A 24,291-nucleotide genomic window follows, 5' to 3' on the forward strand; every position below is an offset into this window, starting at 1 on the left:
GGGAAGGGCTATAGACACAAGGCACCCCTCTACAGGTACTGCTAGGCAAAATCTCCGGATCCAGAGGCACACACACTAACCCGGAATACACGTCTGTATTCTACTCGAATACATCTACTCGAAGAAGAATTAGAGTTTAACATTAGATATCTGACTGAAAACCCACACTTCTGAAAGGAATGTTATGCTTGCTAATTGTTTAAGATTTGTACTGTTAAATCAACAGATGATAAAACAGAGCTGATCCAATACTTCACAACAGTAATGTGTTCAACAAACATAGGTTCTCAGTCTGTAATCAGATCTACAGAGGGGGACCTCTACACCTCCCCAAAACTCCACTTGGGCTCAGTGATGAGTCAAGGATCTGCTTGCCAGGATCTCATTGCAGTAGCTGCTTTACCTGCTTACAGAATATCTGCGAGCAGATTGCTGGGTTTTTTTTAAACTGTATCCATTGTTTGATTTTTATCTGACTTTTTCAAACTCTTTTTTTGTAACTCCACGAGTTGATCAAACTGTGTTAATAAGTTGTCCCTGGTGGAAAGAATCACTACCAAAGTATTCTTTCTGTTACCTGATTGCAAACATTTCCAGCATAACTCCTTGCATTAGGGAAATTAAAAACTGGTTTCTGTAAATATTCCTGCATATATCAAGTCTCTTGAAATGTTATGGTAATGGAACACAAAAGAGGTGAGAATATGGCAAAAGAAATATATGTAGAAATTTAATGTGGAAAATACTCTTTATTAGTCACTCAGCTTTAATTTTAAAACTGACATTGCCTTTGTCTAGATGTAGATGGGTCCCCACTCTGATTCAGGCTCCTCTTATCACATGTCATTAAGAACCCACTCTGGACTGGTCCCTAATGTGCAAAGATGTGGTTGGTCTTCTTGCTTTTTATTTATTTATGTATTCATTTATTTATTTAATTCCTAAAATTGCAAAATAAAAAAAAGGATCTCTGATAATCTGGGTCACTTTCTCAAACTCTAAACAAGCTTAAGGGCTAGATTGTTTTTCATCCATTTCCTAGACTTTGGGGGAGAAGAGTGAGAGAAAGAGGGGAGGTTGTGCGTTTGTGTGTGTGTGCGCATGCCTGAGATAGAAATGGGTGATTGGCACACAGCGGTCACATCAGCTGCACCCTGTTTATTCAGTACAGTAAGCATTCTCCCTGCACCAGCACACCTCAGTTAGATGTTATGTCTGTGTGGTGGAAGCCCTGAACTCTGAGGTTACTGCTGCTAATGTTAGTACTTATGATCTGGAAGGCAAGGACCAAGATTTTACCTGGCCCCTGTATTAACAGGGATGCAAGGGGTGAGCTACATGTCTTTCTGCCTTCTTCTGACTTGTGTCCATGCAGTACTAAGAACAATTTGGGCCTTAATATATAAAAAATATTGCAGCACCTTGGTCCATAAAACAGAATAGGTCTTTGTATATAATATTTTAAAGTAGTGGATTAACAACTCTGGAACATTATCCACTTGGAATGTATAATAATGTTTTTTAATACTTAAAATCTATCTGTGTAATTGAAATCTATACTATGAACTGACATGACATAGAATATGGATTTGTGTGATAGCAGGTCAAATTTCTGGTTCCAGTGGGTCAAAACTACACACTGGGAAAGCTCCCTAAACATAAATATGCCTAATTTTGTAAATAAGCCATATTTTTTAAAAAAAGGAAAAAGTCCCATTATATATTTCTGTAGCATCATGGCTCGGAGAAAGCTGTTACAGGGAATTAGATAAACACCACCTTTGGTGTGCTCAGGCAAATAATCCCTCCAGACTCTTGATAATGCAGTGCAGTGATTTTGGTTTTCATGTAATTTTCTAGAAGAAAATAGTAAACAAAATCTTCCAGACAGAAATTAATTGGAAAAAAATGGGCCAATTGCAAAAGCAACTAGATCATGGACTCCTCTGCTGCACATTGAAATATCAGACAGCGGATTTTAATCCAGCCTATAACCCTGACAACTGCACTCAGAAACAAGTTTTTTCTGATTTTTGAATAGATGAGCAGTGCTATTTGTTTCCTTTGTGTCAAGTAAAGAAACTTATTAAATATCCCTTGCTGTGTTTTAACTTTCTGAATATATCAGTCTTCTAGTGTTTTAACTAGATATCCTACAAAATATTTGCAAGAACTTTGATTCAATAAAATGTAGTTTAACTACATATTACACACAAAAACCACTATGAAGAAGTCTATTCTGACCAAGGCCATGAGACAGTGAACAAAGCATGAATTGACAGCAGTGTTCACAGTACATATAAATGTGTAACTAGTAGATAAGGGAACAGTAGAGTAGTGATTAATGTGTAACGGATGGCAGATGTGTGGCACGTGATCAGTTCATGATTTGTATGGAGTATGGTGCCCAGAAATTAATGAACCAATCACAGAGTGCATGACATGATGTAAAGTAAAATGGGCATACGGCATTCTCTTTTGGGAATGTGTATATAATTAGATTAATGATTATGTACTTTGGATTTGTGGCAACCCCTGTGCTAGTAGAGTCTGATCAACTAAGTGTAGTTTTACTATATGACAGTAAAGAAACCTAAATGACTGGTTCAGAGTCGAGCTGAGTTGCTGGAGGTTAAGGTATTGGCAGAAATGCCAACACTATGTTAAAAGAAAATTGAGGTTGCAAACTCAGGCACTCAGAGGGTAGGAAATGCCAGAATTAAGGTTGCCTGTTTAATCCTAATGCTGCCTCTTGGGCATGTGCATTATGATACTTCTTTAATTACATGATCACATAATGTTTTTTTCCACAGGACGGGCAGTGCTCATTTAGTGCTCAAGTACACTTGAAATGCTACAGCAGCAGTTGCATTGCTATAGCACTTCACTGTAGACACTACCTTTACCGAAGGGAGGGGCTCTGTAGTTAATCCAGCTGCCCAAGAGGCAGTAGTACTGTCTATATCGAGGGTTAGGTCAGAATACCTACGTCTCTCAGAGGTGTAAAAAGAAAAGGAGTACTTGTGGCACCTTAGAGACTAACCAATTTATTTGAGCATGAGCTTTCGTGAGCTACAGCTCACTTCATCGGATGCATACTGTGGAAACTGCAGAAGACATTATATACACGGAGACCATGAAACAATACCTCCTCCCACCCCACTCTCCTGCTGGTAATAGCTTATCTAAAGTGATCACTCTCCTTACAATGTGTATGATAATCAAGTCGGGCCATTTCCAGCACAAATCCAGGTTTTCTCACCCTCCGCCCCCCCCCAAACTCACTCTCCTGCTGGTAATAGCCCATCCAAAGTGACCACTCTCTTTACAATGTGTATGATAATCAAGGTGGGCCATTTCCAGCACAAATCCAGGTTTTCTCAAACCCCCCCCCCCAAAACACACACACACAAACTCACTCTCCTGCTGGTAATAGCCCATCCAAAGTGACCACTCTCCCTACAATGTGCATGATAATCAAGGTGGGCCATTTCCAGCACAGATCCAGGTTTTCTCAAACCCCCCGCCCCCAAACACACACACTATTACCAGCAGGAGAGTGGGGTGGGAGGAGGTATTGTTTCATGGTCTCTGTGTATATAATGTCTTCTGCAGTTTCCACAGTATGCATCCGATGAAGTGAGCTGTAGCTCACGAAAGCTTATGCTCAAATAAATTGGTTAGTCTCTAAGGTGCCACAAGTACTCCTTTTCTTTTTGCGAATACAGACTAACACGGCTGTTACTCTGAAATCGCTCAGAGGTGTGGATTTTTCACATCCCTGAGAGAGACAGCTATGCCAATGTAAGTTTTCTGTGTAGAACAGGTTTCAGACTAGCAGCTGTGTTAGTCTGTATCTGCAAAAAGAAAAGGCGTACTTGTGGCACCTTAGAGACTAACAAATTTATTTGAGCATAAGCTTTCGTGAGCTACAGCTCACTTCATCGGATGCATGATGAAGTGAGCTGTAGCTCATGAAAGCTTATGCTCAAATAAATTTGTTAGTCTCTAAGGTGCCACAAGTACGCCTTTTCTTTTAGTGTAGAACATCAGTTCAATAGTTTTGTTTTCTCCTTATTGTTCAGCATTTGGCCTCATGCTTTATTTGCTGCATTAACTATTCCAATCCTGTTCTGAACACAGAACATAATAAAGGCCTTACTGGGTGAAACCAATGGTCCATCTAGCCCAGTATCCTGTCTTCCAATAGTGGCCAATGCCAGGTGCTTCAAAGGGAATGAACAGAATGGGGCAATTATCAAGTGATCCATCCACTCCCAGCATCCGGCAGTCAGAGGCTCAGGGACACCCAGAGCATGGGGTTGCATCCCTGACCATCTTAGCAAATAGCCATTGATGCGCCTGTCCACAATGACCTTATCTAATTTTTTTTTTGAACCCAGTAATAGTTTTGGCCTTCACAGCATCCCCTACAAATGAGTTCCACAGGTTGACTTGTGTGAAGAAGTACTTCCTTTTGTTTATTGTAGACCAATTTCATTGGGTGACCCCTGATTTCTTGTGTTATTTAAAGCAGTAAATAACACTTCCCTATTTACTTTCTCCACACCATTCATGATTTTATCGACCTCTGTCCTGTCCTCTCTTCCATGCTGAACAGTCCCAGTCTTTTGAAGTCTCTCTTCAAAGCTTCACAAATATTATTGAATTTATTTTCATGGCAGCCCTGTGAGATAACGGAATTGTATTATCCCTGTTTTACAGATGTGAAACAGAGTCACAGAAAGACTAAGGTCAGAAGTATCCGCTAATTTTGGGTGCCCAATTTGAGATGCCTAGAACCTTCTTTTTCATTATATAGCTCTTTATGTGTTCAAAGCACAACTCCCCACTGACTTCAGCTGTAGCTGTGAGTGCTCACACTTCTGCAAATCAGGCCCCCGGGTCTCAGGACAAGCACTCAGGAAATAAGGTATACACAATTACGGACCATCTGAGAAAAGTTTGATATGAATGACTTGACTAAAATCACATAAGCACTCTGGCAGAGGCAGGGAGATAATTCATTTCACCAGGGCAGCTGTCAACTGCTTTAATCATGAGATCATTCTTTCTCTTATTGTAGTCCCCCCGGCTCATTCACTATACACCTTCTAATGTCTGCAACAAATTAAGCATGGGTTGAACAGCCTCCTTTCCTTCCCTCCTGTATCATTTCTGGAGCAAGTCCATCCTCTGCACTGAGTAAGGCAGGGATCCTGTGGAAAAATAGTATGTGATCATATAATTAAAGTCTGTATGATAATGTGTATGCAGAATTAAGTTTTTGAGGGGGGCAAATTAAGTTTTTGAGTGCTTGACTGTGCAGCCTCAGTTTTCCTTTAATGTAGTTTATTGGGCCTAATTTCCTAGGTTTTCAAAAAAAGCAAACTGAGAAAACAGAAATTCCATCATGTGGCACAATATTGACACTCAGATGATTCATCAAGCAGGTTTGTACCTTTCGATTCACTGCGCAGACCTCTGGCACTTGAGCTAAAGGAGTAATTGAAAGCAGTAGGAGGTTGTCATAATCTGTGTGAACCAGCACTAGAGGGATGAGGCAATTGAGCTCTTACATAGTTCATAGCCTGATAGTTAGGGAACTGGGTGAGGATGCAGGAGACGCAGGTTCAAGTCCCTACTCTGATTGATTCACTGCAGGTATTTTTTCCCTCACGGACCACTCTGAATCAGGCAGAGCAGGGACTTGAACCAGAGCATGGGGACACACACTGCTTCCCAAATCAAAAACCTCAGGTTTCAGTCTCAAAATGGACAATTCAACACAATTCTGATTTCCTTAAAAGCATTTGAAAAATTTTGTTTTAGTTCCAGTGAGGAAGGAAACCAAATTTCAAAACTTTGAAAGTTTCTGTCAAATATGTTTGCATAAACCAGTTATTGAATAATAAACATGTTAAAATCAAATCTGTGTGTGTATAATTCACAAATGTAGAAACAGGACAAATTCATTGAATAAAATGTTTACTGTGAATAGGTCATTCATCTCTAGAGACTGCCTGTGGCAAACCTTCAGTAGCTGAAACGTTCTATTTCAGGAATTGTAGTCTTCCTACCTGCAATTCCTGATAGTTTTTCAAGTTCCTCGCTTTGGAACTGTTGTCTGCTTATTTGAAGGCCAAGGTCTCTCTCCCTCTGCTCAGCGCTTCCCTCCCCCGGTAGTTGTATTTTAGGAGGCAGTGAAGTAATCTTAGGATATATCATTTGTATTTGGTTTTAGAGTATTTTAGAATCTGTAGCTAAAACACTATGCCAGTAATTCTTCTTCTTTTCATCTTTCACGAGTTTCTAGATCTTACTAACCAGGAGCAAGTGTTTCTTGCAGAAACTGTCTCTTGTATGTGTGTGTGATTAGGACACAAGTGCTGAGAATCAGGGAGAGAAGGTGAAAGAAACAAATAAAAGGATGTTCAAGGGTTTGTAGAATTAAATCCTCAAAAGTAGTAGTTATAGAGATTAGAATATTAAGGATCTGATACAAAGAATCCAGCAGCAGCACGCTAGCCCAATATGTAATGGTGTGGCATTTGCCTGTGTTATCTAGAAAAGAAACTTGGTGTACAGCTAAATATTGATCATCATCTGCTACTAAAAGTTAATATTAAATGCTGTTTTTGTCCCATTTTAAATGAAATTAAAATCTTTAGATTTATTAACTCTGGTTTAGACTGTATTTTTCGTTTACTAAGTAATGAGTTAGTACGCTGTTCTATATATATTATATGGATGTAATTTAATTTATGAACTCACATTTTTAAGTTACTCAAAAAGGTTGAAGTTCAGTCATAGAAATATGTTAATACACTTAGATATCACCTTTTGTCTTTCAGTCAGAATTTTTAAGTTTGGAAAGTTGCACTTGTGGTTTAGCTCACACAAATTAATTGATAGCGGTCAAGACACACAGATCTGCATATTTCAGTACAAGCTCCTCCAGGCATTAGCAGAGAAAAGGGGAGAGGGCACTAAAAGCATAATGAAATAAATGGACTGCACAGTCAATTTACTGCCCTCATTTGGGAGTATCCATAAAGGTTCAGGGAGTGAGGCATTTTTAAAGCTTGTAAAAGTTTTGCTCTTTTTCAACTCTAAGTAACTGCACATGCTGGGATACAGAAGCACAGGCAGCAAAGGTGCAGGAAAAGGGCAGCTCTCAGTTACTTACGTTGACAGCCTAGGCTGTGCCAGATATATCCCAGCAGACACTTATCACATTTACGCCCTGATGTTCCCTCCTTACACTCACAGAATCCTGTGTCATTACAGCGGTCACGGACAGAGCCAAAAGGGTTACAATTACAGTCTGCAGAAACAAGACAACACACATACGCTGGCCATAATTCAAACAATAGCAATAAAGGAAGCAATTCTAGTGTTTAAAAGTAAAGGAAGACTGTCTATTAGTGACATTTGGAGGAGAGAGAATAATTACCACAGGTCCACTTTTCATTTGTTTGGTCGCTTTAAGAGCAGACCTCTGTCTGATTATGTGAGGGGAAAAAATAAACAGAAAAGATGTAGAGTAAAAAGATAACTGATCGTAATGGAGATTCCATTTTAGTAAGGAGGTTTTGGATAGTTGAATGAACATAAGGAAAGATTTGTATAACAAGGATAAATCAATATGCCATCAAGATGAAATCTGTTTTAAATTATTAAAATAGGTGTAGCTGTATCACTCAATACTTTGAGTTCTGCTGAACATTTTTAAAGTGCTACATAATGCACTTTACTTATTTCCAAGATAGTCTTCCCTTTATATTTAGGAGTACTATGTTAATTATGTAGGTACTTGCCATTGTAGAGATGAGAATTTACAATGCACCTTTCACATATTCCAAAACAACCTTGAGGTGGGGAGCAAAATACTCCAAGACTTGATCAGTACTGACTTTAAGCTGTCCTTTTCATTCCACCTCTTTTCTTCCACTCCCATGGGGAGGTGGATGTGAGGATGGAAGATCCCGATGCACTCCAGCACCCAAGTGCCTGACCCTGACCAAAGACTATAGTAAATGGTGGTGGTTTGGGTTGACCCCTTTATCTTCCACAACCTTTAGTCTAGGGAAGTATGTCTTCTTCTCTTGAACCACAAATCTCTCTCTTTAACACCATCACAAATTCAGTGCTCAGCTCTGGGCTCCAGGGCAGGTGAGATCCCTTCAAAGAAGGAAGATCGTTGACAGCAGTGTTGAGTTTTCTGGTACTGCTATGGATCAGCTGTCTATTTTCTCTAAGCCTAAGGGCCAAATTCTGATCCTGTTTGCACTAACATAAATCTACAGTAACCTCACTGTTGTAACTGAGGCCACACCCTACCTCTAAAAATAATTTTGTCCACACACCTGATTTGTGCTGCTATCAAAGTCAAGAGATAGAAATCCATTGGCAACCTTGCTGGTTGCATTGTTTATTTTTTTTCTTTTAATCAAGCTACCTTGTTGTTACTGTTTGCTAGGATTACATTAAATTGCAGCACTATTACAAATGACAGAAGAGGAAAAAGCAACAGAATATTTCAAAATCCAATGGAATTTTTTTTATGGGGAAATTAATACTACCAGAAACAAATTTGTCACCTGTTGCCTTACTGCTTATTAACTTTAAATGAGAGAGGACGTTTCAAACATTTGGCATGCTGGAGAAGAATAGTTACCTCTGCAAACACAGTTCCACAATAATAATCCAGTCAATTAGCTAACAACATTAATTAATGAAGTTGAATGCTGACATATAAAAAAAAACCAACAGAAAAACAGCCCATTGTGAAACATTGAGCACAGTTATTCCTCAGTGGGGGGACCATATAAAAAACTGGAACTTCTTATGTTAATCAGACATTTGAAACCTTTATGTAAATAGGCATACAGTTGAGGTACTAAATGCAGTCAGTCAAATTTATTTAAAGAAGTGTAAGTCAAAAGCTAACAGCACTGTATATTATAAGGAAATGGCCTGATTCTCCTCTCATTAAACTGAAAGTAACTCCTGAACACAGCGGAATTACACTGATGTAAAAGTGGGAGAAGAGTCAAGCATGTAATATATGATCTGTATATAATATATTGTCCCACAAAATAGAAAGCCTGATCTAAAGGTCAATGAAAAACTCTCACTGTATTGAATCATATCAATAAGTAAAGAGTATCAGGCTTATATTTTGCGACTAAAGGGGACAATATATACTGGATTAAAAAAACTGTTATGACACACATCTTTATAAACGTGCTGTTCTGACAAGCCTCTTTAAAAAAGTGGTAAAATAAGTTAAAGAGGTATTACCAAAAAAAAAAAAAATTAAAGTGCAGCTCAACAAATTATTATCCCAATCTTGCAAAAACACTTAGGCATGTGCTTAGGCATGGAGGTTGTAAGATTACGCCCATGTGTAATGTTAAGCATGTGCCTAATGTCTGCAGGATTAGCACCTATTTGAGAAAGTTTAAAAAATCATCATGTCAGTATTTCTTTCTGAGGGAAAATAAATGGCTATACTTGGTGTCTCATCTGTAACTACAATGTATTCATATGGTTATGTATGCTCCATGGTAGTATGCATGGAACTGCATGTTTTATGTAGCTCTCAGATTCTTGCTTAAAAAGATTCATTCACATGACACTAAATGTGTTACCTTCATGTAATTATGGTATCACACCATAGAGTAATTGCATAATAATTCAAAGACCTGGTACTTGTATTTGAATTTTATATAGAAAAGCCAAGTGCTTCATCAGTAATTACAAAACAACTAATCACCATGTACATGCAATAGCCAATGGTCTCTGCAAAATAAGGCATTATCTGGATTTTGGGACCTTGTACAAATTATATTTAAATGTAATTCTTCAAATACTGTTACTGTTCCTTCAGTGTAAGAGCTTGTTCAATCAGATGTAAGCCCACTGTATGACATGTTCTTATTTGCGTTCATAGCTAAAAGCATTTTCAGTATCTCAGTTATTTGTATCGCTGTCATTTCTAAAAGCACCACATCGTATGTTTCCTCCATTTGGTCTAATCTTGACTATTGTATATTATGTAGCTGTCATTTTTTTTAATCCATACACTTACCATGTATATTTTTTACTTGGTTTGAATAGTGTCAATTGGTTTGAATAGTGTCATATTTTCCTTGATAAAGCTAGCTTAGCCAAACATTTTTAATTTTTCCTAAACACACTGTCTGGAAATGGGGAAAACAACTGCACTGGAAAAATAAGATATTCATATGTAAATATCAATGCAAATCTCCTTATTAGCTTGTCCACTGATCTACTAAATGTGTAATTAAAACCCACAACACTGATTGGCTGTCAGGCTCTGGGTAATCAAATGAGCATTTCCAATAGAGTGAGACACATTGCAGGCTTGAGTCTCAGAAGCGTTGAGTATCTTTAACGCTCACTGAAATCGAGGCGAGTTGAGAGAGCACAGCGGCTTGCAGGATCAAGTCACTAGAGTCCCAACACAGGAAAGCGCTCAAGCACATGCTTGCGTCCACCCCTTTTTAGGAAAGTATTTCAGTGTGCGCCTAAGGGCTTATCTTCATGTACAGTACTAGAGCAGCACAGGTGCAGCTTTAGTAAGATGCTCCTACACTGGTGGGAGAGCTTCTCCTGTTGGTGTAGTTAGCTACCCGCTTTAGCGGAGGTAGATTATGTCGGAGGGAAAAGCTCTCCCGTTGACATAGTGCTGTCTACCTTTGGCGGGGAGTGAGTATTCCACACCTCTGAGTGACGTAGCTATACTGCTATAGGTCTGTAGTGTAGACCTGGCCTTAGTCCCACTGACTTTAAGGAAGTTTTCTGGAGTCAGGACATCAATCAGCATATGTAGATTTTGTATGCAGTATGATCAACTGCAAACCTGAGGAACTGTTCTATATTTGACTTATATTTTTGATTTAAAATGACATTGTCTGATAGGTACTATTTTGACCTTTCTGCAGTCATCCCACATGGTACAATGCCTATAGGAGTCCCTGAGAATTTTATTTACATTAGGGTGTGAAGGTCTGGAAATGGTCTGTATATTTTTATTTTCTGAAGAATCTTCCTGATTAAACTTTTAAAAATTTTATTTCTGCTGAGTCAGGAATGCTGAAATCTGCTCAGTTGTTCACTTTGTGAACTAATTCTAAATGTACTGCTTGCAAATTATTTTAAAAAAGTCATTATTTTTGGCTCCTGCTTTATTAACCCCTCCTTGTTGCCCATACTGCAATAACTATTGATCCCCGTCTCCCAGCATTTCAATGTATATTCAATGAAAATCTAGTGAATATGAAAAAAAGGAAAAGTTATTAGATATCTTTCCAGATCTCATAGCTTCTTTAGCCAGTTTAAAGTACATAGCCCTGTTGTCATAAAGACAATGTCCCTTGTCCACAGCAAACAATTACTAGGAAGGGATAGTTCTGTTCAACAGTACTATATATGGCCTATGTTTATTTTATTTAACAGGATAATGTGAGTGCCTGACTTTCTAGTTGTCATACTGAAGTTCATATTAGCTCAGCTTAATTAATGTCAAAGGGAATAATGCACATCATTTCACATGGTATCAACCAATGTTAAAAACGACACATGAAATACAGTGTGCATGTGTCTTATTTTTCATTAAATAAAAAATATATCGCTAAGTTGCAGATTGGAACAAATGATAATCTAAATTAGGTTTTGGCTGAATCTTTCCAACGAATATAAAAAAAAAGTCACATTAAATGTGACTTACTGTGAAAATTTGTCCACAGTCTGTTTTTGAATTGCACAAAAATATTACCTTTTCAATCCTATATTAACTCTTTGGTTACTCTCTGATTAATGACAGAAAGCACCCTGCTTTGTAGATGTGGTGAATGGATACAGCTGAAATCCATGACTGACTCATAGTTACAAGCAATATTGTAAAACACACTCTAGCTCTGTTTATAATTGGAACAAGCTTTTAAGGCCATTTGTTAACTAATAGCCATGGAATGAACCTGTACTTTCAACATACTATATGTTAATTTTTCATCCAGATAGTCCAACCTCTTTCTCACTAAACAGTATTTGAGATAATGTAAGGATGCTGTGTATTGCTCCAGTGTCACAAATGTCTTATATTCTCTTCTGTATGTCATTTTTATTACTGGTATTCCATTCTGGCATTCTCCTGGTTTTAGCTGTTTGGAAGTTTTCATGGGATTATAGTGTATATATGTTTGAAGCATCATAGACCCTGAGGAGTTTGCTTCAAAACTGGTATCAGATATGGCTCATAGAATTTTTTTTGTGAGTTTTGGTGTCTGACTTATTTTGTTGGATATAACTGATTTGAAAAAAAAATGCTCTCAGCTACAAGGGCATACATTAAAAGTGAAAGGAGTCAACTCTGAATTTATACCCTTTTATCCGAGAAGACAACTGGGCACAGTATGTTTGTTTTTGAAATCTGGATGCATAAAAATGTTGTTACAAATATAGGCACTGGTCTTGCCATTGGATTAACTCTTATGGGTCTCCCTGCAGGTGCAAGGGTCTGCACGCATTAGGCCAACTCCAAGATCTGAGCTTATAACTTAAGGCTCAGTCCTTATGTTTTGCAACTCCCATGTGATTTCTTCTGAGTGGAAGCACTGCACAATCAGTTTATCCCAGAGCTCCTGTGAAGAGCTTCCAAAAATCTTTAGCAATGATTTTGCTGCTTTATACTGTTCTTAAAGACATTCAAAATACAGCCCCGAGGCCACAATTAAAACTGGGACAAATGCATTGAATGTCTACACAGGAGATGCTCTTATCCATTGAAAAAGCTCATTCTGGTTCAGCTGGAAAATATATAGCGGTGGTGTAAATTGCTAGCCAACTCACTAGTAGCTCCCAATAGCTGAAAAGGCAAAGAACAAAAGCCAGAATTATAATGAAACTGACCTATGCATACATTTTCATCCTCCAGCTCTGCAGAAGCATTTCTGAAGTAGCCCAGCCTGCATAACTCACAGTGCTGCCCTCTAGTGTTGTGTTTACAGCTCACGCAAATGACTGTATTTATCAGCTCGATGTAACTGCACCGGTTGGAGTGGCCGAAGCATTCACAGTCTTGCAAGGAAGAACAGAAATGTATACAAAATGTATACAGTAGCAGAGTAATAGCACATTACATGCTTGGTTAAAATGAACTATGCATAGAAGATGAATGGTAGCACATACATGTTAGTCAGTGTAACACATGGACAACAACAGATGTCTGATTGGCATGAACATGACATCTGTTTCAGGCAGGTTAAAATGATCAGACATTCATGACTCTGAAGATTGCTTCTCCTCAGTAGATCTGATGGAAATGAAGCATTTGCAGTTGTAAACCTTTCAAGGGTTTTGTAGGCTCAGTTTACAAATGCATATCTTTTGCACATTTGAGATGGAAATAATCAAAACACGTGCAAAACTTTCTTACACGTAAAAAAATTACGAAATGTTAAATACGTAGGACAAAATTGTCAAACTTGGGTGCTCAAAGTCAGGCATTTAAATCCACAGTTAAGCACCAAAATAAACCAGTGTGATTCTTAGAGATGCTGAATAAGCATAACTTGTGCTTAAGTAAATAGAAGTTGTGGATGTTGAATATCTATGAAAATCAGGCTTTTTCACTGAGGTGCATAATGGTCCCAAATTGGATAATTTTGGCCAGCATTCCTAAAACAATTAACTTGTAAGAACAGAAAGGAACAGAGATGAGTGCCATTTAAATGCCAGTTAAACTGCCATCCTGAGTCAATACCCAACCTGTCTTTATACCGATGACAACACTTTTAGCATTTGATAAATATCATGGAAAATTCTTCGGTTTGTGTAGAATAGGAAGAATGCTTACCATAGCCATCTAAAGTGTAGTGCCCACTTTAGCAACTATAATTGTATCGAAAAAATATAACAGGCATTGGAATTCTGTCTTCATTTATAAAACCAATTTCTGGCTGGGGCACAAAAAAGTCATCCTAAACTTTTATTAGCAATTTTTGTTATTGTTGTAAGTAAGCATGACACATAAGGCTAAGATGTCTGTTCAGCTTGTCCTTAGCTTTTGTAATGACCTGATAGCAACACAAGATTTCGAAGCAGTCCTGACCCTTCTCTCTGGTGTAACAGGTTTCAGAGTAACAGCCGTGTTAGTCTGTATTCGCAAAAAGAAAAGGAGTACTTGTGGCACCTTAGAGACTAACCAATTTATGTGAGCATGAGCTTTCGTGAGCTACAGCTCACGCATCCGATGAAGTGAGCTGTAGCTCACGAAAGCTTATGCTCAAATAAATTGGTTAGTCTCTAAGGTGCCACAAGTACTCCTTTTCTTTCTGGTGTAACAGAGACTCTGTGGTCTGCTATCGTGGCATAATTAGTTTCTGGGATGAGGACACCAAACATACTGAGCCTAAAATCAAGCCAGCTGGCCAATCAATGAAGTCATATTGTAGGTGGATTCGGAAGAAATAATTTACCTTGCTTTGCCAACTTCCAACCAGCAGTTGTATAATATCAGATCATTAGGTAATAAAAGTGTGTTCATTATAAAGGGGAGGTAGGGAATCTGACTGTATGATTGCTAACATCTATTAGTGAGCAGAGAGGAAGCTAAAGAATGTGCTATGAATGACTGCAAAACTCACCCACATGGCCCTGTGATCATAGAATATCAGGGTTGGAAGGGACCTCAGGACGTCATCTAGTCCAACCCCCTGCTCAAAGCAGGACCAATCCCCAACTAAATCATCCCAGCCAGGGCTTTGTCAAGCCTGACCTTAAAAACCTCTAAGGAAGGAGATTCCACCCCCTCCTTAGGTAACCCATTCCAGTGCTTCACCACCCTCCTAGTGAAAAAGTTTTTCCTAACATCCAACCTAAACCTTCCCCACTGCAACTCGAGACCATTACTCCTTGTTCTGTCATCTGGTACCACTGAGAACAGTCTGTAACCTTTCAATACAATAATATCATAACCCCTTACAAAGCCAAGAAAAACAAAGCTGCATAAAAATTCATTAAATTGTTGTTACAGAACGTTGTCCAAAATATAGTTTGGACTAAAGAAGCACATCCTGTAGTTATGGCTGACTCAGTTCTCTCTCCCGCTCTCACACACACTCTCAGACAGACAGACGTATCATAGTAGGTGATTCCATGCACTTGTTCTTGTTTCATCAGTACTAAAGAAAAAAATGAAACTGTGTCTTGTACTTAACTGCACTAATATGGACACTGATACTTTTATTACATGAGAGAAATAGCTTTGTGAGTTAAGGGGTCTCCTGTCAACCCAGCTACCACCTCTCGGGGAGGTGGAATACCTACATCAATGGAAGAAGTTCTCCCGATGGTGTAGATAGCATCTTCACTAAGTGTTCCAGTGCTGTATATGTAGCCAAGCCCTGATAGTTTACTACATTAAGGTTAGGTGAAGATTTGGGAACCTTGGCCATTAGACTGATAGTGTTACTTGATATAAATTAACCCCAGAGACAATCTAGTGTCTGATTAAGGTGGAAAGTGAAAGAAACAACCCCTGCCTCTTTATCATTAAATAAGATAATTGCTAATACAATAATGAGCGTGCTGCCTCGGCCTGTAGCGATTGGGCTTGATTTTTATTTACACTAATTCCCTTTCACACTGCTCTGGTGCCCTAAAATGGGCTTACATTGTGAAAATGGTGTAAAGGGGTCTTCATGTAAATGAGAATCAGGTAATTTCTCCACTGGTAACATTAGGCCAGTTATCACAGCCCAGTGGAACATAATACCTAGAATTGCATGCTACATCATACAAGCTGGGACGATAAAACAAGGTTGGCAGAATTCAATTTTTGTTTTTGATATTTTTGGTGGATAATATCAATGTTTATTTTAAAGCATTGTTCATGTTTTTATCAATTTAAATGTTCACAGTTGGAAATTATGGGGATGAGTGTCAGACAATGGGACGGTCAGACAATATCTGTTTAATGGTAGTAGACACTGAGATTCCAAAAGTTAAAACTTTATATGCATTAAAACACAAATTGTCAAAATCATGTCAAAATATACACAGTAAATATCGTTATATCAAACTTTAATAAGTTCTTAAGCAGCATTTTTCTTACTTTGCTTATCTGTATATTTCCATTTTTGTTGATGGATTTTTTTGTCTGTGTGTGTACAATGACACTGAAGTTTATTGACATGTGCCAATAAAAATTTAATCTGTCCAAGTCTAAAGATAATGCATATCGCCACTGTTGCGGCTTTCTCACCTTTCTGGCATAGGAACAAGTGAGTCACACTAACCCTTACACAGAAAGACCAGAGTATGACATTATCACCCTCTGATCAGTATAGGTTGAAATACAACTTTAGTTTCTTAGACACACAGCTCTGTCTGGCAGCCAAGGCAGAATTCCATCATAGGCAAAGCCATTCAATCACTGATATAGAGGGGGAAAAGGTGGTAAAAGCTAGGGTGCTAAAGCACTAACGAAAAAAATATGAGAAGTGCTTAAAATGTTGACATATGCTGCTTTCAGTTTTGAGCACCACATGTCAGAAAAGACAGACAAATTAGAGAGAGTTTAAAGCTGAGTAACAATAAATGGTAAATGGTTTGGAAAATAAAATCTCAGAGGAAAGGTTAAGATAGGTGGGTATATTTAATGCAAAGAAAAGGAGTGCAGAGATCATCAAGACCAGATTTGATAATCATCTCTCTCTGGATGAATCAGGAATTATCAAATCCCTTATCAAGATGCAAAGGGATGAACGAGATGACACATTAGAGATGCTTTTCTATAAAAACAATCCCATCAATATTGTAAAATCAAGATACAATTGCACTTTAAAGGAGATGCATAAAATAATATCAACCATCAATCATTTTATTCTTCTCCACTTCCAGTTTTAATATCTCTCATTCCTTTATGAGGAAATGCAGCTATGCATTTACATGTGTGAAATGATACAGACCTGTACTATGGAGGCTAGCTCCAGCTCAGGCTTGAACCATTCCCACTGAAACTGTCACATGAACAGTTGTAGAGGTATATGCAAGAGAATCATAATTTCTAAAAAAAGACATTCCTTAGGTGATGCGTGAGACACCTGTTGTTTCCATATTTTAATTAGCAGAATACAAGACTCTTTCAAGAAGAGAGAATTTTTTTGAAAAGTCTCATTTTTTCATTGCCTGACAAATCTCTCTCCCTCTTCCTCTACTACACACTAGCAAAAGACAAACAAATTAGCTTTTCATTATAACTTTAGAAATAAGCTGCTTCAGTTTCATAACAAACAGTATGGCTCATTATCAGTTTCATTAACTGGGTCAAACTTAATTCAGATTTTTGTTAAATAAACCTATGCCTTAGTAACTCATGTTTCATGAATAATGAGGTGTTGATAAGGATAAATGAGAAAAAACAAAACACCTTTTATACATATACCAGACAGATCAAATGATGAGGAAAAACAACGGGGGAAAAAGTTCTCAGATGGATTTCAGACTGTGAATGACAGATATTTAGCTGTAACAGCTTGACTTTAACTCATCAAGACAATACTGCTATCCTTTCAAAATCCCAATAAAATTTCACTATGTTTATATTAAAATCATATCTGTTGATATGTAATGCAATGCATGCCTATAAATGAAGTTTGTACTATATTAACACACAATGGAGATGTATGGTATACTACCAGTGCAATAAGACACTTTTCTGAAAATCGTATCATTACACCAGATGGCATTTATGTTTTATTCTAGAGAATATGAACAAGAGATGGTTTACATATTGCCTACCCTCAACTAATCCATTTACATTTCCTCATTTACAGTCTATGTAAATTAGTGACAAAGATATGGCTAACATGTTAGTTTTCTAAACAATAACCTGGACTGCCATATTCTAACTCACATTTAATACTTTCAAAAAACAAATGCTCCACTATTTTATATCCAAGCAGAGATTGCCTATGAAGCATATTTATTCTGTTCTTCACTATGGCTTATGTTGTTTGTGATACTTAATGCTTCAATTGCTGTCAATAAACATGCTTCACCAATAAACTGATAGGTACACTTCACAGATATTCCAGATTCATACAGTGCAATATTCTCACAACACAAAACACTAGGAAATCACTGTATGAATCCAAGAATTCCTACCTCTCTTGTGGTTTGCAACTTGAACAGAAGAAACAGTTGACAAAGATAATTTGGGAGCAACTGGATAGGTTTAAAAACATGAACAATAAATTAGAAAGGTATCATATAGGAACAAATAAAAAAGCTTAAAAATGAATTACTTTAGTCACTACATTTTTAATTAGCTTTAAAAAAATTCAACATAAGTGAGTATTTTTTAACTATTGTTTGCTGTTCTGAAAAGGAAGGTTGATATTGAGGTGAAAATGGGTGAAACACTATCAATGATTAAGGTATTGGAAATGATAATAATTTGAAGGGTTTTAAAAACAGGAAGGAGAGACAGTTTTAATATCTGCATTTTTATTTGGCTTTGGCTCAGATGTTATACATGACCTAGGGAGTTTCTTCCCAAGTCCATAATTACTGACTATACAATGCACCTCATGGTCTGTATAGTTTTTATTAAATTTATGTACAGATGTTGTTCTAATTGTGCTATAAAGAAAAGCATAATAAATAATGTGCAGGTATGGGCATCATTCTGTAATCAGGATGTACATATATTATCCTTCAAATACTGGACTCAAGGATCTTAATTCTGATAAATGTTAAACTCTTAACAATATGTTCCAAACAAGTAATCTAACCACAAAATATTTGAAGTTTTTTGTGCTTTGTGTTCTCTCCTAACATGTAAAAGCTAAATAAAATTTTCGTGTGTGTGGGAACAATGCATAATCTTGTACTGCTCAAGATGCATTGTGAAGTGATGTTAATCACTTGCAGTATAATTTGTTAAACTATGAAATGCTTTAGAAATGCTAAGTGTCATTTTGTTGAGGATGTTTTGATTGATAATTCATATGAATAACAAACTGAACTTTGCTGCTAATCCTTAAAGAAAGCAGAAGAGCAGAGATAAATTTGTTTTTCTTCTTTAAGGAACACATGCAGAAACTTGGAAAATATAACATGGAGTACCTGATTAAGATAATTCTATTTGTTAGTAACCTATGTGTATCTAGGGCAGCCTCAGTTTCATCACCATGATCAAGGACTAATACTGCAGTCCGTACAATATAACTCCCCAAGAAATTGCTCATGTATTTTGTTTAGCTTAACAGCTATTTCCTGGATCTTCCTCTTGCTCATTTCCTCCTCCTCCATCTGTATTCATTAGAGTTTAAAAAGAACATCCTGTGCATAACCATGGCAAGCTGCAGGCCAGAGTTCTGCAATTCTGGGGGAAGGGTGCAAGGGAGATTGGGGAGAGCAAGGGGATTTCATGTTAAATAATGAACGGGTTTACATCTGATTGTCAAATTTGTAGCATGCAAGCTAGTATGAACACAAATTCAAATGGAAAAGCATTTTACTTTATATTTTATTACTCTTAAAATCACTCTATCCCTTTCTGCAGTAATCATCATGCCACAGTCTGTCACTGTAATTTTTTGTGTGTCATTGGAATTCAGATGCAGAAGTATTGCACTAGGGATTTCAGAGAGATTGCTGTCAATGCTAGAGGAGATGTAACTTTTAGACCACAAAGAAAAATACTTAGAAACATCTCTTCTGTGACCTGACCTGCTAAAAAAAAAAAATGGAGGAAAACCCAAATTCTGAAAATACTGTATATAAGATTGTTAAAATAAATTCCAGGAGACTATGGTCCAACTGTCTTTGACTATGCAGCTGAGCTCTGAATACAAACGGGAATAACATTCATTTCACTTAAGAAAACAAAGTGAAAGAGAGACATTAAGAAATGGGTTTGATGTAGACAATGGAAATCTCTGGCACTCAAAAGTCTTGAAACTGTCTCATAAAGCAAACTGCGATGTCTATACAATTCCAGGCTTCTCCAGAGACTCACTTTAAATTTAATCTATGAAATTGCTTACAACTTTGGTGCCTGCTTTTCCATACTTTTTGCAGTAGTGTTTCTAGTCCAGAATCTGTATATTAGAAGAAGCCTTTTTCATGTAAAATTTTGTTTATGCTAATTCTCATTAGATTGGTTTTGACAATACCATTACTTAGCACCAACAGAAAAAGGAGCTGGATTATTATTATTTTTTGCAAACATGTGGGATTTTATTAAAGCAATTTAAGTAACTTTCGACTAGTAGGAATTTTACAGAATCCTACCTTGATTTGGTTTAGAAACCTCAAGGGAAGAAATATTCGGCCATATCCTATCAAACTTTGGTGGATCTGCATGCATCAGGAAAAATCAGGATTTGTTATTTACATACGTGATATTGTTCTAAACAGAGAAGTGTATGGACAAAGACATAAACCACAAACATCTGCTACTGGACTTGTCTATGATGCATTTGAACAATACGTGACTCCCACATTGAACAAGAACAAGCAATTGATGATTCCCAAAACACTGAGTGGACATTAAATACTGTATATAGCAATTTATCTTTCAGGATTTTAGATATTAACTTCAGTGTTAAGAATATATACTGGAAAGATATATATATTTTAACACTAATCACAAACCAGGAACCTTTCTGTTCATGCTATTATTTTAAACCTAGCGTCCAGAGATAAAATGACAATATCATACAAATACAGTAATTTCTTACTATAACATCTCATTTTAAGGACTTTAAATCTAACAAATACTTACATAAAGAGAAGCTTCTACTATCAGCAAGTTATATTTACTAGGGGAATGGGTTATTTTGTTCTCACTTTTGTGTATTGTATCTCTTTCCCATTGCCCCATCAATATCTTATATAGCTTGATTTCTTTTAAATAAATAAGGAAATTAAATTTTTCTTAAAAACGTTAGATAAAGGAAAAGATTTCTGAATTAGTTGGGTAGATTTCCAAACCACAGATTTCCCAGTAAAAGGTGAATCCCCCTTTTCTTCGTCAGATGCACCAGTTTACACATATTGGAAGTGCATGGCAGCAGCCAATGGGAAAGGGAGCACACATGAGTGAAAGGTATCAAAAACCTGTATTTGTAGAGGTAGAAAGATCACCGTAGCACTTGATGAAAGAGTGGCTAGAATTGTTTGCACCTGTGAGATAGCTTCCCCTTTTCTAGAGTACCGACGTTTATGGCTTTTATAAAGGATCACCAAAAGCAAGTCGACAATTTACTTTATTTGGTCTTGTGTTTGAATAATTGAGGATTGATCTCACGTGTTAAGGGACTGTGAAAATAGCCTCTGTATGTAATAAAAATAAAAAACAAATAAAAAAAAGAGTGAGGTCTGGATAAAGAGAATAGGAATCTCCCAGCTGTCTTACCTGTTGCCTTGATAGGACCTTATCCTTTTACTCTCCTAGCCACTGTGTAATAATACATCAAAAATCTTTGAGACAGACTAAAGTTACATTCCAGATAGGAAGTGCTACTGGCAGAATGGATCTCTTCTTGGCACTTGCCCTCCAAAAATACAGAATAGTAAGGTGGCCATCAGCTGAAATGGCCTAGGCATTACCAGTAATAATATCATACTATGTCAAAGCTCAAAGGAAATCTGCACAACACTTTCAAAAGATGAACTTAGGAGCTTAAATTCATAACTTTGCTAGATACTAAAAATCATGGACTGAATAGACACACTGGATTTATGGGTTACTACAACTATCCCACTACAACTCTATCCTGCTAATGACCCCCCTTCCAGCTGCTTTCCCCCCTTCCCTTCCTCCCTGTGACTGGAGGAGTGTTAAAGGGCTACTTTATCTTAAATGGCCTCTTAAAATATATGTTAAGTATGCTAAACAATCTGTTCCACCTTGTTTTTAGCTGTGACATGAGTACCTTTCCCAGACCTGAAGAAGAGCTCTGCGTAAGCTCAAAAGCCTCTCTCCCCAGCAGAAGTTGGTCTAATGAAAGCTATTACTTCACCCACCTTGTTTCCCTAAAGATCTGTAATACATTTAAGACCAGCCCTACGGAGTATCTGTCACTGACTAAAATATACTGGGGGAGGGATAGCTCAGTGGTTTGAGCATTGGCCTGCTAAACCCGGGGTTGTGAGTTCAGTCCTTGAGGGGGCCATTTGGGATCTGGGGCAAAACTTGGAGATTGGCCCTGCTTTGGGGGTTGGACTAGATGACCTCCTGAGGTCCCTTCCAACCCTGATATTTTATGATATGCCTAATCAGAGCAATTCTTACTTGGAGACACACATTTTCAGTCTCTTGTCTGAATGAGACTACTAATCACGTAACTAGAGATATCAACCAATTTACAGTTCTCTCAGCAATATTGTTGATAGCAGTACGGGATGTTCACGCTCAAGTGCTGTAGATTATGAAAGCTTGTTTCAAGAAAACATATTTAAGCTACGGACCCTATATAGAGGATGAACCAGGTTAGAAAATACAACTCTAATGACCTTCCAAATTTATTTACAGTAAGATGAGTTTGCCAAGGGTACACCCAAGAAAGTGATACATATGTATTTGTATTATAACTGATTGAAGTAATTTGGAATGTTTTTGTGCCTGGAGGTTACTCAGTGTTCAGGCAGATACATGATGTATACAAGTAAATATAAACTTTCTGGACCTTGGTAATGTAGCTAATGCACTGACTGGTTTAGTTTTCCTACTTAGAAATTTTTCCTTCTCTTCTAGGAAAGTCTTCTTTGACTACTCTATGATGACTAGAAGGTTTATTTTGTTACCTCCCTGTCTACTGGTGGAACTTGTCATCACCAAGATTTTCAATTTCAAGAAGAGTCTTTGTTCTTATCTTTGAAACCCAAGGTTTTATTTTCTGGATAATATTTTTATTGCTCTATCAAAACTTCCATGGGAGACTTGCCTCACAAAGAATATAGACTGTCCTCATTATCTGGTATAGACCCTTAACATCCACAGGTTAAAGATTTGTTTTGATTGGGCTTGAGCGTGTTAGGGCCTTATTCCAGGATGTGAAAGTTATATTATTTTATGTATGTTTAAAAATGTAGATGTTAATTCTAGAAATTAAGCTTTTAAGCCTACAGGATCCTTCTATAATGTATTTTATTGTGTCTGTGGCTTTATGTAGTAGGAGCACATTCCTGTAATTGCATATTTTCCTGTGTAGTTAGGTTCTCTCTTACCTCAATTGTAGAAGAATTTTTGAGTCATCAAAGGAGCCCATTGCATGCATACTGTAAAAGCCAGATACTGGAACAGATTAGTCAGCCTCGGAACAGCCACCAGTCAGACTCCTTTAATAGGTTATTTAATAGCCAATCATTCATTTACAGCAATTTGTGAAAATCTTTTTTTTTTCCTGAGTTACTAATAGGCAGGCCTTGTCTACATTGGGCAATTGACCGGAAGAGAGATATTCCAGTATAGCTCTCCATGTGGGCACTTTAAATCTGGAATAAAAATCACATTGCTACAAAAGAATTACTTTGTGGTTGAATAATTTATCCAGAATACCGTGACTTTTATTTCAGAATAGTGTGTCCACATAGGGGCTATTTCAGAATAGTTCACTCTACAATAGCTATCCCTCAGTCAATTTTCCTGCATAGACAAGACCTAACAGTAATAGTTCTGAGAACACAGGAGGAGCAAAGTTTAGCTTAAAAGGAAAGCTATGGAATTGTGATCTCTAAAAGTACATTTTGAATATATCTTTTAAAAAATGTAGGTACTTTAGGCACATTTAAGTGTAGAGGGATGTGAGACATGTAGCTTAGCAGACAATCTATTTTAAACATTACTTGAAAAAAAATTCTGTACTGCTGGTTAATCCATCCTGCAACATTTTGCTCAGGTAGTAAGGACAAAATTATTGTATGATGCTTAACAAGTGTATAATCACTTACTCATAGACTTAAAGGACAATAGAAATTTTCCCTATTGCTTTTCTTTTCACAGGATTCTTTTATAACAATGTTAGAACAATCTGTAGTGCTAAAGGAACGGAGGCAATATGTATCAAATGACCACTGGAAATCAAAATTTGGACCAACTGGCACAGTATGGTCTTAATTTGGGAGGTTTATGTGAAATGAGTTGGTAGTTTCAGCCCAATTCCAACTGGATGGATTGGAACACAAAAACCACTGCCACAGTCAGCAGAAATTAAGCATCACCCTTATTGGCTGTTTCAAGTGGCCAAA

The 24,291-nt window shown here is 37.3% G+C and overlaps 1 protein-coding gene across 8 annotated transcripts in view; it reads right to left on the reverse strand.

The window, feature by feature from the left end:
- The window catches only part of NTNG1 (netrin G1), a 200,242-nt gene that overhangs the window by 31,225 nt on the left and 144,726 nt on the right, over positions 1 to 24,291 (reverse strand). The window contains exons 6-9 of one of the 8 annotated variants that reach the window (XM_074961231.1): positions 20,332 to 20,397; positions 18,199 to 18,258; positions 12,940 to 13,107; positions 7,190 to 7,327 (exon numbers count right to left, since the gene is read on the reverse strand). The exons of 2 other annotated variants lie outside the window; for them this stretch is intronic. In XM_074961231.1, the coding sequence (XP_074817332.1) occupies positions 7,190 to 7,327; positions 12,940 to 13,107; positions 18,199 to 18,258; positions 20,332 to 20,397 (432 nt within the window). The remainder of the gene's footprint in view (positions 1 to 7,189; positions 7,328 to 12,939; positions 13,108 to 18,198; positions 18,259 to 20,331; positions 20,398 to 24,291) is intronic. 5 more of the 8 variants (XM_074961223.1, XM_074961224.1, XM_074961226.1 and 2 more) reach the window with 5 other exon arrangements.

The sequence above is a fragment of the Natator depressus genome, chromosome 8 (genome assembly GCF_965152275.1).
Source record: "Natator depressus isolate rNatDep1 chromosome 8, rNatDep2.hap1, whole genome shotgun sequence".
In the NCBI taxonomy this organism is placed as follows: Eukaryota; Metazoa; Chordata; order Testudines; family Cheloniidae; genus Natator; species Natator depressus.